Below are 16,744 nucleotides of genomic sequence, written 5' to 3'. Positions count from 1 at the left end.
AACCTTGTAGTACAATTTCAGAAAGATCTATACACTTACACACAAGTTATTGTCATGAAACTAGAAAAATGCTTGTTTTTTCCCCTTTTTTGGCCCCTAATTCCTAAACTTTTGAGGTAATTACCCACAAAATCAATCCCAGCATTCCCTTTGTGACATGAAACCTTGTGGTACAATGTCAGAGAGATCCATACACTAACACACTAGTTATTGTCTGGAAGTTACAAAAATGCTTATTTTTGGCCCCTTTTTGGCCTCTAATTCCTTAACTGTTAGTACCATAACCCCCATAATCAATTCCAACCTTCCTTTTGTGGTATTAAACCTTATAGTAAAATTTCATAGAGATCCATTCACTTAAACTAAAGTTATTGTGCGAAAACCAATGTGTCTTCGGACGACGACGACGCCAACGTCGTACCAATATAAGACCGCAAAAAATTTTTGCGGTCGTATAATAAAAACAGGATCCATGTCACCTGAATTCTCTACCTGATTTATTTCAAATTATATGCTTGCGCTTCTCTTTGAAATACAAACATAATTTTAAGCTACGAAAATGCAAAAATTATGACATATAGAACGTCAGTTACAATTAAAAATTAACAATGAAAATGCTACATAAACAGTCAGTATAATCTGTCTTGAACACCTTCAAACTTGGGTTAATGTCACTGCTGGTGGAGGTTTTCTCCCCCGAGGACTTATGTGTTGACATGAATCATCATTGATATGGTCATTATTCTAAATTAACTTTACAAAACTGAATTTTTCGAAATGCTTAGTATGTTTCTACCAACAGAATAGAATAGCTTAGTTGTATTTAGCAAAACCAACAGAATAGATTAGCTTAGTTGTATTTAGCAAAACCTTTCGGAACTTTGGGTCACCAAAGCTAATCAACTTCGTTAATTGTTTGGCCTTTTTATCTTTTTTTTATTCAAACGTCACCGACGAGTCGTGTTTAGAGAAAAACCCACGTCAGGCATATCAAATTTTAATCCTAGTATTTATGATGAGTTTATTGTATGTATTAAGGATAACCTGGCTGATGTGTTCTAGGCTTTGACCACCAATATTGTAAACATAGATGTCGCTTGGATTTTGAGTCATTTGCAAACAATTTTAAGACACAAAGATATAGATCCAACTGATACAAAACAGGCTTGTTGATTAAAAATAAACATATGAGATCGTTTGAGGTGTTCTATTTTCTAAAGAAAATTAATAAAAACATTAATTTCCAAAGTTCTAAGCTGGAATTTGAAAATCATAACCCCTTTTGGTAAACTGCTCAAATACATTGACGTTTTGTCGATATAACTGCGGCAATCTACACAGACAAAGTGTCATTCTTACATATGTCGACATAAAGTCACTGGTTTAAAATGTATTCGACCCTAATGAATCCCTTTCAAGGTTATAATTAGAATCATTTAAAAGATAAATACGAAACTATCGTTTGCTTAAGTTACAAAACTGCCTGTCTTCAATTCTGCACATTTCAAATGTTCTTTACAATGAAAGAACTTCTCTGTTATATTTTTCATTTTTTATTACCACCTAATACACACGGGGATGCTGTGTATGTGTATTATAGATATGTTAATATGTGACCATTAACACTTTAAATCTCAAGAAGCAAAAAAGGAAAACCCTCGTCAAAAATAATGTTTCTAGTCTTTACTGTTACAAAGGTAATCAGGCATTTAATTGAAATGAGTAAGCATTTAAACATGCTTAAAAATGTTTCAACATCGTTCGAAAATGTTGAATAATTAATAAACATCGAGTTTATAAAGGGATATCCTTGATATAGAGTTTCCATAAATGTACGGAGGTTTACTGGAACGTATGAACATGGTGAATATGGTTTTTAGGACAGATCAGTGGTTTAAAATTCTACTTTTATGTTTACTGACTTGTAAAACTGGTGGTAAGTTGAGATTTAATTTATATGTTTAATTTGCTTCTCAATTTCCATTTGAATGCCATGTCACAACATCATTTAAAATTTCGAAGCAATTCTTAAAATAACCTAAACTTTCTTTTAACACCGTGACTACTACCGATAGTATCCAAATGCTTTATAAAGGGTGAAACAAATGAGCACTAGTTGATATTTAAGAAATCATCCAAAGGTGCATGTACTACATCGTTTAACTAAGTTGTCTTTACTTTGCGTCTATGAGCAGTTCTTCGTGACTGAAGGCGTATCTTCCTTTGGATATTTTTGGTCTTGATTTGTTTCTAAAAGCCTGTCACTTCGGTACCCTTCTTAACTCAACTTAATTGGTCCAATATACAAAAAATCAGGAGACATTATATCATTCCCTTTATGAGAAACTTATCCATCGAATATAACTGGACAAATTTGGAACAAATACAATTCACAGTACAAACTTTATCAATGAACAAATTTCATACTGTTTACACGCTATAAAAAACACCTAGGAGACAAAATGTGAAACACATCAAAAGGTAAAACCATTGGCCGGATATGTACTAAACAGTTAACAAACCAAAATTAACTGATGACAGATAGCAATTAACGCCAAACGCTTGATTGCAGACTTCTGGCTTAGGACAAGCACATGAACAATATGGCAGGTTTCAGCATGTGTATGAGCGTTTGTGTGACAGAACAACAATAGAATAAATTGTACAAATCAGTTTAAAGTGAATAGTCTGCTAAGATCAGTTTTAATCTAAAAAAATATATTGATTTATTTGATTTATTTGCTTTGAGCTAGCTTTTTTGTAACTGTGAATTATTCTCTGAGATCAGTACTTTGTATCTTTTGTCATTTTGTTAGTTTCATGTTGTGCTTCGTGCCGATCAGATGAGTCAGACTCTTTCCAACTGATTTCTGCAGTTTGCTCTCATGTTGTGCTACAACACAACTGTCCTAGACTAGAGGAGGCGCTCATAAAAATGTTTAACCTACATTTATGCAGCCACAGACTTGTTCCACATTCTTAACGACATACATTATTTGTTAGATAATTAGAAAAAAATGTAAAAGTTATTAGTCAAATGACAGTTCATACGAAAGCTCACAAAATAAAAGCTAACGCTTTAGAAAAAAAAATAAAACAAACTATAAACTGAATACACGTAAAGAGCGACTAGTTCCAACAGTATGGTATAATATATATAGAATAATGTTTTTTTTTTTTGATGCAGACTTTATGAGCAGGAATATCAAGCGAGCACGCTAGGGTGAGGTAATATTCGAGTTGGTGATGTTAGTATAAAACAAATCGGCAATTTATTTATATAGTTATGTTTTGATTTGGTTGAGAATATAACTATGTTCACGCGTACAAAACGTTGTTGTAGTTGTTCGGTTGTATTAATGGAGTTGCGTGCATTTCATTGATAAATTACTTGGATGGACATGAACGAGTGACGTTGCTAGACTGATGCATGACGCCATTGGCTAATATTTTCGAGCATCAGGTCCTGCCCATGTTCTAAAAAATATTAGGTTTTAAGATCAAAGTGCATTTGCTACTTTAAAATGGTACTTTATGTACCAAACTCTTGAACATTTCGGCTTTAATAGTTCATTTATTAACTAGATCAAAACGTTATATTCTGATATAAATAGCTCAGTGTTCAATAATGGATGGATTTCTGCACCAATAAGTCTAAAAAGGGGGATACGTCAGGGATGCATTTGTTCTTCCATGATCTTCGTGATCGCAGTAGAAATCATGGCATGTAAATTAAGAAATGATAATAACATAAAAGGCATTGAAATAAAACTTGACCATTCAAAACATAATTTAAAATTTTCCCAGTTAGCAGACGACACTACTTTGTTTCTAAAATAAAAAAAATGAAAATATAGCAGCATTAAACGTCATTAAAATATTTGGCACATTTTCTGGTCTTAAACTAAATAAAAATAAAACGGAAGGCATTTGGATAGGAAAGCTAAAAATTGTAAAGATAAAGTAGATAATATAAAGTTCACTGATAAACCCGTTAAAATGTTAGGCTTGTATTTCGGTACAAATAAAACAGAATGCGCAAAACCAAATTGGGAAAACAAGTTTAAAAAAGCAACAAAAAAAAACCGTATGAAATCATGAGAAAAAAAAATCTTACTATCATCGGTAAAATTTTAATAATCAAATCACTTATAATTCCACAATTTACATATTTATCAAGTATGACAGTCATAAGTAAAACGTATATTTGCAGTTTAGAAAGAGAAATTTTTTATTTTATTTGGGACGGAAAAAAACAAGATAAAGTAAAACGATCAACTCTAATATCGGATTACAATAAAGGAGGACTCAATATGATTGATACCGACAGTTACTTTAACACACTTAAAGTAAATGGGTATCAAGATTAATAGAGTCAAAACATGAAAATTGGTCAATTATTCGAAGATTCTTTTTTGATAAATATGGCGAAAATTTCCTTATCTTTAAGATGAATTTAGAAATTAATAATCTAAAACCACTAAAAAATACAATTGAGTTACTTGAATGTTAGCACGATATTGTAAAATTCTGGATACGTAAAGGTGGAGGTCAAACAAAATCGCCCACTAACTTATATGGGGTAATAAAAACATAAAGATAAAAAAATAAACCAGTAATGATGTTTAGCTGGATCAAAAGCAATATACACAATGTAATCTATATTAATGAACTGATTGACGAAAACGCGCAAATCGATGAAAAGACAATACTGCGCAAGTTAGAAATAAAATACAACTGGATAGCCGAATTATCAATACTGAAAAAGTTATACCAAGAAGTTGGATAGATATCATAAAAACAAATAACTCTGTTAAAACCCGAATTAATATTGACGAAAAGTCAATTAGAATGAATAAATCAGAAATCAATTTATCAGATCTTGACAATAAAACCGTCTATCAATATTTTATAAAAAAAAATAACTCCTAACATTGGAACAATAAAATGGCAGAGAATATTAGACGCAAAATCATTATAAATTAGACAATCCTTATCCTTTACAAACAATGCATTATACATAAACAAACTTAAAGTTTATAAATGGAAATTATTTAGCTATATATTACAGAACCAAGAAAATCTTTTTTCAAATGCAAAATATCAAATACCTCCGAGTGTGCTTTATGTAAATGCACAGATAATTATAAAATACATTTCAAAGATTGTGAATTTGTAAAATACTTTTGGAATAAAATAACAGAAAAAGTGAAAAAAATTTTGTAAGAAAATATCCCTAAAAGACATAGTCTTTGGATATAAAATCGGAGACCGACATTATATATTTTATTATAACTTTGATAGGTTTCTGAATCTACAAATCATTTTACACATCAAAGCAAAGAACAAAATCTGCCAACATGTACAATATCATTTCAAAAACGAATTTGAATTATACTTTGAAGTAAACACACACATGAAAGAACGCAAAACCAATCTAATTCGTAAATTTCAAAAATTTCTGTAAATTATGCTAGATTAATATATATAAATATTAATATAGTTGTGATGAACAATGTATAGAATGATAACTGATGTATCTATAAAATGATAAAACACATGTAAATTTTAAATTGACTCCTCTCCGGCCGTTAAGGAAGACCCTTTAATTACACTTATTTTAGAACTTTAAATCATAACACAAAATTCACAAAACATTATGAAAGACAATGAAAATTCTATTTCGAAAACAAGAAACATATAATATCTTGCCGTTTGATTATAATCCAAAATTAATAAGATTAACATAAACACTATATCCTTCAATCATGTCAGGTTATGATTATTAGATCACGCTAAACACACTCACGATTTTTCTAAACGAGTAAAATATGTATCAGGTAAGACTGTACAAGGATGAAAAAGTAAAGGTCAAATCCGGAACAAAAAATACGTAACCAATTTAGATGATATACATTAGACACCCTGTTCTTAAAGATATTAACATATCAGGGTACCTTGTTTGTGAAAGCTGTAGCAATAAGGTAATTGTAACAGCTTTAGACTAATAAATCAATTATCATTGTCAAAAAAAAAAAAGATCAAAGTGAAAATGTACAAATTACTAAAACAATTTTATATATTGAAGGGGTATACATTACAACCAACGAATCGACCCAGGTCTATGGCGTTGTTGAATCATGGCATAAACCTAATATCATGAACTACACTATTGACATAAATAGGTATAACCTGGACCTTAGTGGAATAACATCGTTACTGTTTAAAATAAAGGCATGCGACAGTGCACATGTCCTTCTGTCTACTTCTGATGTCAGAAATTCGTCAAAACCATTGTATGAGATTATCATGGGATATTTCAGTGACTCTTCGTATATTATCTACCGTGCCGGAAGTACTCATGACACATGGTTTTCTATTCCGAATATACTGAACTGCACTGTGTATCTACCATTCTGGATTAGTTGGGCGAGTGGAGACATTAAATTAGGAACTGGGGTTGTCGTTGGTGAAAATATTTTGGGAAATTTCAAAAATACAACTCATTTTGAAGTGAGAAGTATTGGAGTATTTACAGACCGTGGAACATTAGGAAATTGGACAATAAGAGTTGAAGGTAATTTTAAAATTTGTATTTCATTTGTATTTATTCTAAATTCATAAAATCAATGAATCTATGCTTTATTTTGTATTTTTATTGATAAGAGAAACGTTTGCATATGTTTTCTTCTTCCATTGGTAAAGGTTCTGTCCACATTTGCTTTTCATTTTTTTTTCATTTAAAACTGCTTCAATTTACTATATGTATCTTTAAGCTATATCTACCCGATAAGTGGAAATGGAAATGTATTGCATTTTTGTTTACATCTTTGAAGATTGATAAACATTAATATCTATAGGTTTTTTTTTGCTTCAAAAAAAGGAAAACCGAGTTAAACATGTTAAAAACAGTTGAACATATCACAAAATAATAATTTTTTACCATTTTGATACCTGCATTTTGGGTTTAGTGTAGGAGCTACTATACTCTCACGAATGCCAATAGTTCTAAATGAAAATTGTATTTTCGGTTGGTAAACGTCAAGTTGCAAATATTGCATGCATGTTCAAGACGAAAAAAATTTACAATAAATACAATAAGTATGTCTTGTAATAGAGGCCGTCTGAAATGAAGTTGATGGAAATTTGGACTGAAACTAGAAAATGAGCGAATTTTGGATAGAGACAGAAATTTGTGCTTTGCAACAAGCTACGGACCCCTCAAAGAGTTGTTGCAAGGGTTCCCTAACGTGTAGAGAGTGTGACACTCTTTACATGAGGATTGAATTTAATGTCTCCATTTTCTGACCGGACGTGGCTGCGTACTTGTACATCCCGAACAGCCAAACATACGCCTATCTTTGGAAAGTGTTTATGCCGGTCGGAAGAAGACAAATAGTGACCATATTTCTATTCCTTAGTCACTCTCGGGGGATACAAATTTCAATTTTGTTCATATAATACATATACAATGTACAATGAACATAAAATGTGTAATTTCTCATTTTTTATTCTCACAAATTAGTTATTTGTTTAAAGTACAGAAAAGTACTCGTCATATAATTGATGAGGAATTTCGGATACTTTTTTTCGCGTTAAATTGAATTCTTTGCATTACTTCTTGTTTTTTTCTGAATCATTGTCATCCATTTTTTAAAATTTTTTTATCATAAACAAAATATTTTCTAGGATTTGCTTTTTTGGACCGAAAACGACGAAAGGTAACATTTATGTTTGTGTATGTGCTCATAAAAAAGATTGAAGCTAAAATACACAAAAATGCATGGCAGTGTTTTTTGTGGAATTTGTCTAGATTTAAAGGTCAACGTGACTTTTTTTTCTGAGGAGGTGAAAAAGTAAATTTTTGCTACTGACTTGTTTTGTAGGTCGAATTATTTTTAGGCTTTAGCAAATCAAGAACTTTGCAATGGACTGGGTATCTTTTTGTGTGCTTTGTTCGCAGTACCACTTTTGTAGAAGTACTTCACATGGAAAATGACAAGCTGCTTCCATGTGCAAGGCATTTTTAAAAAACTAAAAAACTTCAATGTTTTTGTCAAAAATCAAAGACATAATTTTCCAAGGGCATTGGAGTATTTATTACATACACAAAAAAAAGTAAAAACTTATTTTATCATCAAATTATAGAAAGGAGATGCTCATGTAGTAGTAAAAAAAGTAACCCTTTTTGCTATTTTTTTTGTACAATATAAACAGTGCTAGTAGGGGATATTGGCATGCATCTGCAATACCATAAAAAGAATCTTGTTATATTTTATTCTTTCGACATTATTACTTATTGCAGACATTAATGGTGTCAGATTAGTCAAAGGTTGTGTTATATTATTGGCCTTGATTTATTTTTTATGTCCTCTTAGTCATAATGGTGAAATATATTTTAGGAGTTTTATGTGATAATGTCTTCTGTTTGTTTCAATGAATTGTTTTTTTTTAATTTCTCTCGTTCTGACATAATTGACTATAATGTCAGAACATGGAATTTAGAATATGCTTTATTTTTCTTTTAACAAGTTTTGATTTAAAGTTCCAAGGAAGATTTAATTGTTAATATAAAATAACCGTTGTGATGACATAAAGCTTTATCCAAAAAATGGTGTCTGTTATGATCGCATGCAATAATATGTTACTTTTCAACTTATATCTCTAATTAAGGATTTTTATTGTTTGGCCAATTTACGTTTATTTATTAGCAAATTATTGTTATTATTTTTTATTTCATCTATCATGTCTATATCTTTTAGTAAATCAGTTTGAGTATTTCGAAAAACTTACGCTCCAACTTTCAATTATTTGAATAAGGACGTCTTTTTAAATGACCATAAAAATTCGACATATTGCAAATTCTTCTCGACTTCAGCAATACCACGAGACTTTTTAAACAGTTATGTTATCAGTTTATTCATAGAACAGAATTATTAGCTTGTATACTGATAGAAGAAAAAAGTACAAAAGCATACCCAATATGACTTAATACCATTTGATGGATAGTACCTTTAAGGCATGAAGCCAACAAAAGTTAGTGTCAAAACTACTGTATCGAATGATTTGTATAAATACAAAAAACGGAACTTTGAAAAGACATACCAGTAATATTTATTGCACAGGCGCTTGATTACGTGCAAAGGGTATTTTTGTATGAAATATGAAACTTTACATGTAATACTTAATATCTCTGTTTATTTTAATATAACATATGTATATATGTTATAGGATTTTGAAAAAAAGCTTTCGCATAAATATATTATACATATTTGATACAGTTTCAGACAAATTTGCTGGATATTTTGACAGCTGTAGTATGAGTAATACCAAGTCTGACGTGGTTGTAGTTGATGACATTAAATGTTCAGGAATCAGGTGTGCTACGAGCTGTGGAATGTCGCAGACTTGTATGGGTTTTAATTTCAACAGTGTCATGAACAGGTTTGTGTTTAAAAAGTATAAACAAACTTTGTATCTTATCACTTACATCCTATTATGTTTTAAGAGTATGGTTACACCTAAATATGGTATAAACAATGTACAGCAACCCAACGCAGTTAAGCATCCTCAGAAACGATCCTTTTACGAACGTACGAATTTTAATTAATGAAAAGTGTCCATAATCTTTTTTCGGCTTTTTAATGATTTAAGTCTAGTCAATATATGGACGAGTTCAACCAAAACAAGTACACTTTCAATCAACTACAAATTTCATAAAGGACAAAACTGTGGAATAAAGAGGTGATATGGGGAATGCATATTTTACTGCATATGCAGTAAATGTGGTACCGTTAATGTTATCAACAAGGTTTAAAACAGTTACGTGTGTAATCAGCACATCCCCATTTTATCTTAATGAATTAAAATTACATTTTGTAGACAGAAAATGCAAAAGTATATTCAGCCGATAAAGTCATTTGATTAAATAAAATTTAAGATTTGCTACAACAGATGTAAAAACAAATCGTTCCAAACTTTACTAAATAATATCTTAGTTAAATAATACCCGCAGCCATATTCCATTTAGTTAAAATAATCAATCTGTTGGTATAAAAATCGTACCTTTTTACAGCCTTATTTAATCAACTGCACCTAACTTACATATTTCATTTAGTCATGTCATGATAATTGTAGAAAGACAAAGTCCGTTTGCAATTCCAAAAATAAATACGAAAATTGAAAAAATACATATTATCAGAAGAGGTGACGAGTTGCTATCATAATAAATTATTGTCCATTAAAATAGCTGAAGTATTGTTGAATAATACACGAACATGTTTATGATGATTTATAATGCAAATGAGATAGTTATTACGTATTTAGTGCATTAAATACAAAGCTAGGACACACTTTTTTATTCAGGTTATCCTAGATTCGAAACAAAAGATATGTTCTTATATTACACTTCAGGGCCACATTTGTCTACATTCTGAATGAAAGCAGTTAGTCTAAGATATGTCAAAATATGAAATACATGAAAATCTCAATATCACAAGAGACGGCCCAAAAATATCACTTTCTGTACTTCCAATGTATGACATATATGTTGTTTCCAGACATCAGGAATGCATATTCTTTTGAAATCCCAATCACTCCGTGACCATTTGGAACATCAAACTAGAAGCTTAGATTGGATTAATAAACACATTTTGAGAACTTTTGTTTTAACACAATGTCATTTTCTACATTTTAGATGTGAACTACTCTCGTTTGGATCAAATGATGTAACAGACATACCACACCACACTGAAGCTGATTGGAGGTTTTATAGTAAATGTTACAATGGGAAAACTGCTTGTCTTGGATGCTATTGACAGTAAACAGTTTTTGATAAGGATACCATTTGCAATTGTTTATTTAAGGAATGACTGTAATATTTTTTTCTGTCTTTAAAGAAATAACATAAAAAATGTGGTGCACACTGAATAACCCGCGTAATGGGTTATTTAAAAGTGTGCACCACGTTTTGTAGATTATTTCAAATAGACAGAAAAAATGTTACAGTCAATCCTTATAATTCAGTTCTAAATTCCATTTTTAAGGAGTAAATCATGAAAAAAATTGATGACGTCATTGTCCCATGACAACGTTATGTCTATGAGCTGATAGACAAAAAACTTTCAGCCAATCAGAAGACGTGTAACACCCAAAACTAAACTATATTTTTTTAGATTTTAAATCTTTTTAAAAATTCCATACACTTATTGAGTTGATATTTGTCTTATACAGACAACTGTAAATTAACGATTCTCTAGTTTCCTGAGTCCATTACGAAAATACCAATCAAGGTAAAAAACAAAAGCTGAGGGAATCGCAAGAATCCAAAACAAGACCAAATGCTTTGACATGGTAAGGATCTCCTGCTACGTCTCTCCTTAAATCATTGCTGCAGAAAGTAATGTTAATGAAGCCTGCATAATGTGAATATCCATGATTGTAGCTTATTTCAATTGAGATATGTAAACACCATACGATGAAGCAGTATGTAAGTTTCTGTTAGGGAATGGGAAGTTAACAATAGGTAAGCTGAAATCATCTTGTCATAGATCTTATTTTGAACTTGTCCTTCTATGTCAATATCAAGAAAAAGATCCAAACCTTCTAGTCTGAGTAGTATCCTTAATTTCAACTTCATAGGGATTTGTGAAATGCAATAACAAACTATTATATAGGTTATTGAGTGACAGAACATGATCAATATATCCTTAAGTGTTATTTAAAGAACTAGAAAATATGTTTTTCTTTCTTTCTTTTTTTTTATTATATATGAATTCTGTTTCACATAAGAAAAAAAACAAGCCGACTGGTAGTGGTGTACAATGATGATAAGTACCCTTTGTAATAACGACTTTTTATGAAAAATCAATCAATCAAAGTTGTCAATTAAAAAATCTACGAAAATATTGGTTTCGGCTCTCGTTTTATGTTTTCTTGTAAGAATCAGTTTTGTAATTGAACTAATTATTATAGAAATACTTTCATATTTTTCTATTTTTTTTTACATAGTTGAATAGATAAATGTGTATAATTAATTCTTATATTGTGGTTAAAAATTACTTTTGACACAAAATTCTAAAAGGACCTTGAACTTGATTAAGCACATGTATCATTACGTTTATAATTATTAATTATCATTGATGCGTCATAGGACGAAAATTTTCCAAACTTAATTATACAATGTGTTGGTGAAAGATGTTTAAGTAAAGAATAAATTTGAATTCGTTCTTTTGGTCGATTTTTTTTCTCCCTTGTATTTTCTGTTTTGATTCTTTTATTGTTTATTTCTGTTTAATTCTTGTTTTTTGGGGTTTTCGTGGAAGAAATTATCTCTAATAAGTAGCATATAGTTTTGTTGTCGGTTTGTTTATGATATATATTGGGCTAATTTTTTGGAAAGCAAAATAATTTTATCCATACCAAAATGAAAATTTTTTTGTTGTAAGATTAAAATCGGTACTTTTTTTCGTTTTCAATTTCAGCAAAATTGCATAATTGTCATGATTGTGATTATAATATATAGCATTGTAACATCTAAATTAAATTTTATAAAATTATCAATTTATATCATGCATATTTGAAAATATAGCTTTTACCGAATATTCATCCTTCAATGTTCAAGACGAAGTTTATGATTCCTTATCTATTAAAAAAATAAAAAGATGTGCAAATGAGACAACTCTCTCCCAGAGACCACATGACGTAGAATACTTAGCAATAATAACAATTTTTGAATTTCTTCGAGAAAGCTTCAAAAGAAATTTTCAAACGTGGGTCAAGGTAAAAACTTCAGGTTTTGATCTCCGATAAATACCTCGGAATCGTTACATAGCAGCTGCCTTGAACTTTTTTTTATTGCCCAATGTCCATATTAAGTCTTCAGAATCAGACCTGCTGCTTAGTACATATACAGGTTGCATTTACAATGCCTGTTTCTTTTAGTATTTGTAACAAATAAAACAAGTTGCGCCTTTATGACATATGTAATCTAGTTTTGACGTAGTTTTTTTATTTTTTTTTTTTTTTTTTGTGGTTCGTCCTTTTTGTGAATTCAAGTACATGCTTTTTTGATAAAGAACTAATATCAAAATACTTTTTTATTGTCCTATTGCAATGCATTTTGTATGAAAGACGTTTTACAGCAAATGTTTGGCATTTGACTATAGAAAGTACCTACAGTATGCTCTTATCTCCGACGATTTGTTTCTTTTATTTGTATGAGGGATTACATATATCTGTGAATTTGCTTTACCTTTTTTTTCATTATTTATGATGTATCATTCCAGTGACATATGCATACTAAATGCATATCTCTCAGATCATGATATACTCCACACATAATTCATAGTTGAAAATTATCAGACTCCATTCTAAATTGGCTGAACGTTAAGTAAAGTCTGTCCCATAGATGGCCATGTGTATGTTATCCCTTATCGTAACTACATTACCGTCTTCCTTTTCTCATCTCCGTATCACAAATGATAGTTACTATCGACCTACTTTATTTGATCCACGTGATTTGTGGTATTCCATGAGAAGAAGGTGGTTTTTCTTGGGAAACACCTTCTGACTTTGTTCTAAATATTAATGTTGTTTTTTTCCGCCACTTTTTTGCTGAAATGTTGCTTAAGTTTCGCAAAATGTCGACAAGGTATTAGACTTTTGAAACTCAACCTTTTCAACAGGACATTTTTTTTTCCATATGGGAGTTATCTCCCAGTAAAGTATTTTCGCTTCTCCTCAAAAAGCGTTAATCATACCGCTTGAAGTTTACTCCAGAATGTTCATTACTTCCTCATTATGAGTCCCCTTATAGTGATTGACATGAGTGGTATGTTGGTGTACCTCATAAACCGTAAGTCATAGAGCCGTAGAGGTTTGAATAAGATGTTCGTTCTTCTTCGGCAGGAAATTTTTTTGAGTCAAGCTCGTTCACCAAATTTTTAACTTTGCTTGTTATCACAACTCCCAAGAAACAGTAAAAGGTATCGACATAATGTTTTTGTAAGTTGAGACATGATGTAACGCAAATAAATTGTATCGAACGGCTCTGTTGACTTTTTATAGTTTCCTCCCTTAAAAATTTAAAATAAGCTATTTGGAAGAATAACTTCTTGACCATACTTATTATAGACCTTGGGTCTTCTGATTTGAGATCCATTGAGGTCAAGGTCAAATGTTAATTTGACGTTCTAGATTTTGACATTTGCTATAACTTTATACTTGCATTATATAAAGCCGTAATGTCCACTAGAAGAGACCTTGTGTGAACCGTAAGTAGCCATGATTGCACTAATTTTCATGTAAAAGTATTTAGAAAACATATATTGTAAGATTCAATGTGAAGACACATATCATTTAAAAACTGAAGTGACAATTCGTTAATTCGAAATAGCAAATTATCTCCCTTTTTAAGCAAAAGTATAGAGAAACATTATATTTTCGAATTAGTGTAATGAATTTACTATTTTAAACCGATGATAGCTGATCAACTCCCTTATTTCAAAGAAAAGAACTGAATATTTTTGGAATCTGTGCAAGATAAGTTATCGTCTGACACCTTTTTTTTTTGGTTTGTTTACGACGGTTGTTTTTTTGTGATTCAAGAAGTTTTTGCATATCTGTATAAAAGTTTATTTAAACATTAATTATCAACATGTGATATGGAAAGATCTTTGAATATTTATCGAACTTTTTTGTGTTGATATCCAAAAATCGGAAACGTGCAGCTATTTTATCGTCTCCGATGAAAAACCCGTTCAATACATTTCTATCTATAATGAGTCGAACATATTTGATGAGAAAGCTTGGTTGATCGATGAGATTCTGTCGTCCTCTCACAAAAAGAATTACGTAAATTAACTTCAATGTGTCAAAGTCCGCGTTAAATAAAAAAAAAACTTAGATTTTAAACATGACGTTATATAAAACTTAACTTAATCAATAACACGTCTCCTGGTTTTTATTTTAAAAATTCAAACTGGATGAATTCATTTTTTACGCACCGAAAAGACCTACTTAACACTACCGACATGCCAATCGTTGTGTTTGTATAGCGTCTAGATGATTTATTACAACTATAGTTAGTATAAAGAGAAAAATTGCGTCTTTCGAAGTAACTGTGACTGAAATCAAACTGAACGAATGAAATTACCCAAACTAAGGTCTTCTATTAAAAATGATAAGATCATTTTCATGTTCATGAAGGAAATCTAAAAAAGATAAACCTTGTATTAACAATGTTCGTAGAAGCTCAGAAGTATATTCATTTCCCACGACGTGTTTCGTTCAACAAAACATAGCACTCTACAGTATGATGTACTTTTTTCTCCGTCACATTTCATGAAATGAATGAATTTTTCAATATTATTCGAGCACATGAAATATAATTTAAAAAACGTTTCAACATAAGCAAACTAAGTTGACATGACAAGATTCAATATAGTAACGGGGGAGGCGATGTATCTTGAATCGTTTAATATATGGAATGTCGGATAAGTCGAACAATTATGTAAGGTTCCTTTGAATTCGACTTTTCGGGATTTTACTGTAGTATTTTGTTTTGTCATTTGTAGTTCTAATGCTGATATATTTGTACTGCTGCTTCTGTAACCTCATTTTTTAACCATTGTTGAATTTTTGAAAATGTCGATAAGACTTCATTATATGTTAACCTGCAAATGAAAACAACACTTAATAAAAGTTGTGCATCCCAAGACCTTTTCTTGATTAACTTTCATTCGGAACGATCGAATAAAAAACTTATAAAACTGCAAAATATCAAATGAAAATTTTGGTCAGACAAATGTTTATCAACTCTCAAGGTAAAAACCTAGAATAAAAACGTGGAAATTTAATTTTTGTTTGTTTTATATTATGTAGAAAAGTTCTTATATATTTTATTAAGAATTGTTTTAATGGCTTACTATATTACAAATAACTGAATTTATACAACTAAGAGAAAACAATTCTGGTAATAAATGTTTTCAATTTTTGAATGAAAAAGTTCTATCGTAGGTAAAAAAGATTTTGGTAGGACAGAAAAGTTCAAGCTTTAATGAACTTCGTATGTTTTACAAACAAAACATTTAAATAATTGACATGTTATAAGCTTTCAACCATTTTATATTGTGAATCTTTAAAATAAATTGTATAGTTGTTTATTACTGTATAATTCTAAATAAGTATATGTTACTAATCATCTCCCAATATGTGTTAATGTTAGCTTTATATGATACTTTTCTTCATGAATAAGTAATTTTGCATTAATGTTTTTAGATGTTATTTGTGCTAATAAATGAAATTTTGTTTTAAATTGATTTTTCCATGATATTGATTGTTTCCTCCGATGTCCTATAGAGAAGCTTCATAATAGTAACTATAATGGAATTTCAATATTGCATTGAAATTGCACTTTGTTAATACAACTGATTCACAAACCACGCCTCTTTTGAGGAGATATTTTAGTATTCATAGATATTTTGTTTTGTTTACCCACTAGTTCCCCGATATTATCTCCATGTTTCATCTCAAAGAGACACAACTAGGATATTTGACCAGCATTATATTGATATAGTCGGATAGCGGTCAAATTGAATTCTCTGAAAACTGAGAGTAAAGGAGGGGGAAAAGGGGGTGGGGGTAGTACATAATATTAGTATAATCCTCAACTCCTATTTGTGTAAACGTTGCATTTGTATGTCATTTACGTAAAAAGATATTTTAATCTGTCATTACTAGCATT

The 16,744-nt window shown here is 30.4% G+C and overlaps 1 protein-coding gene across 1 annotated transcript; it reads left to right on the top strand.

The window, feature by feature from the left end:
• Positions 1–1,830: 1,830 nt before the first annotated feature.
• On the top strand, positions 1,831–16,315 carry LOC127706557 (uncharacterized). The gene is made up of 4 exons (XM_052211212.1): positions 1,831–1,936; positions 6,089–6,577; positions 9,282–9,444; positions 10,697–16,315. The coding sequence occupies exons 1-4, from the start codon at positions 1,831–1,833 to the stop codon at positions 10,815–10,817; spliced, it is 879 nt and encodes a 292-aa protein (XP_052067172.1). The 3' UTR covers positions 10,818–16,315.
• Positions 16,316–16,744: the final 429 nt, after the last annotated feature.

Source organism: Mytilus californianus, unplaced genomic scaffold, assembly GCF_021869535.1.
Source record: "Mytilus californianus isolate M0D057914Y unplaced genomic scaffold, xbMytCali1.0.p SCAF_6, whole genome shotgun sequence".
NCBI classification, from domain to species: domain Eukaryota; kingdom Metazoa; phylum Mollusca; class Bivalvia; order Mytilida; family Mytilidae; genus Mytilus; species Mytilus californianus.
This window is presented reverse-complemented; position numbering and strand designations above follow the sequence as displayed.

Coding starts and splice junctions, on each gene's coding strand:
- LOC127706557 (XM_052211212.1), top strand. CDS start 1,831: ATGTACGGAGGTTTACTGGAACGTATGAACATGGTGAATATGGTTTTT. Junction 1,937..6,088: donor ACTGACTTGTAAAACTGGTG/GTAAGTTGAGAT, acceptor TATATATTGAAG/GGGTATACATTACAACCAAC. Junction 9,445..10,696: donor TTCAACAGTGTCATGAACAG/GTTTGTGTTTAA, acceptor TCTACATTTTAG/ATGTGAACTACTCTCGTTTG.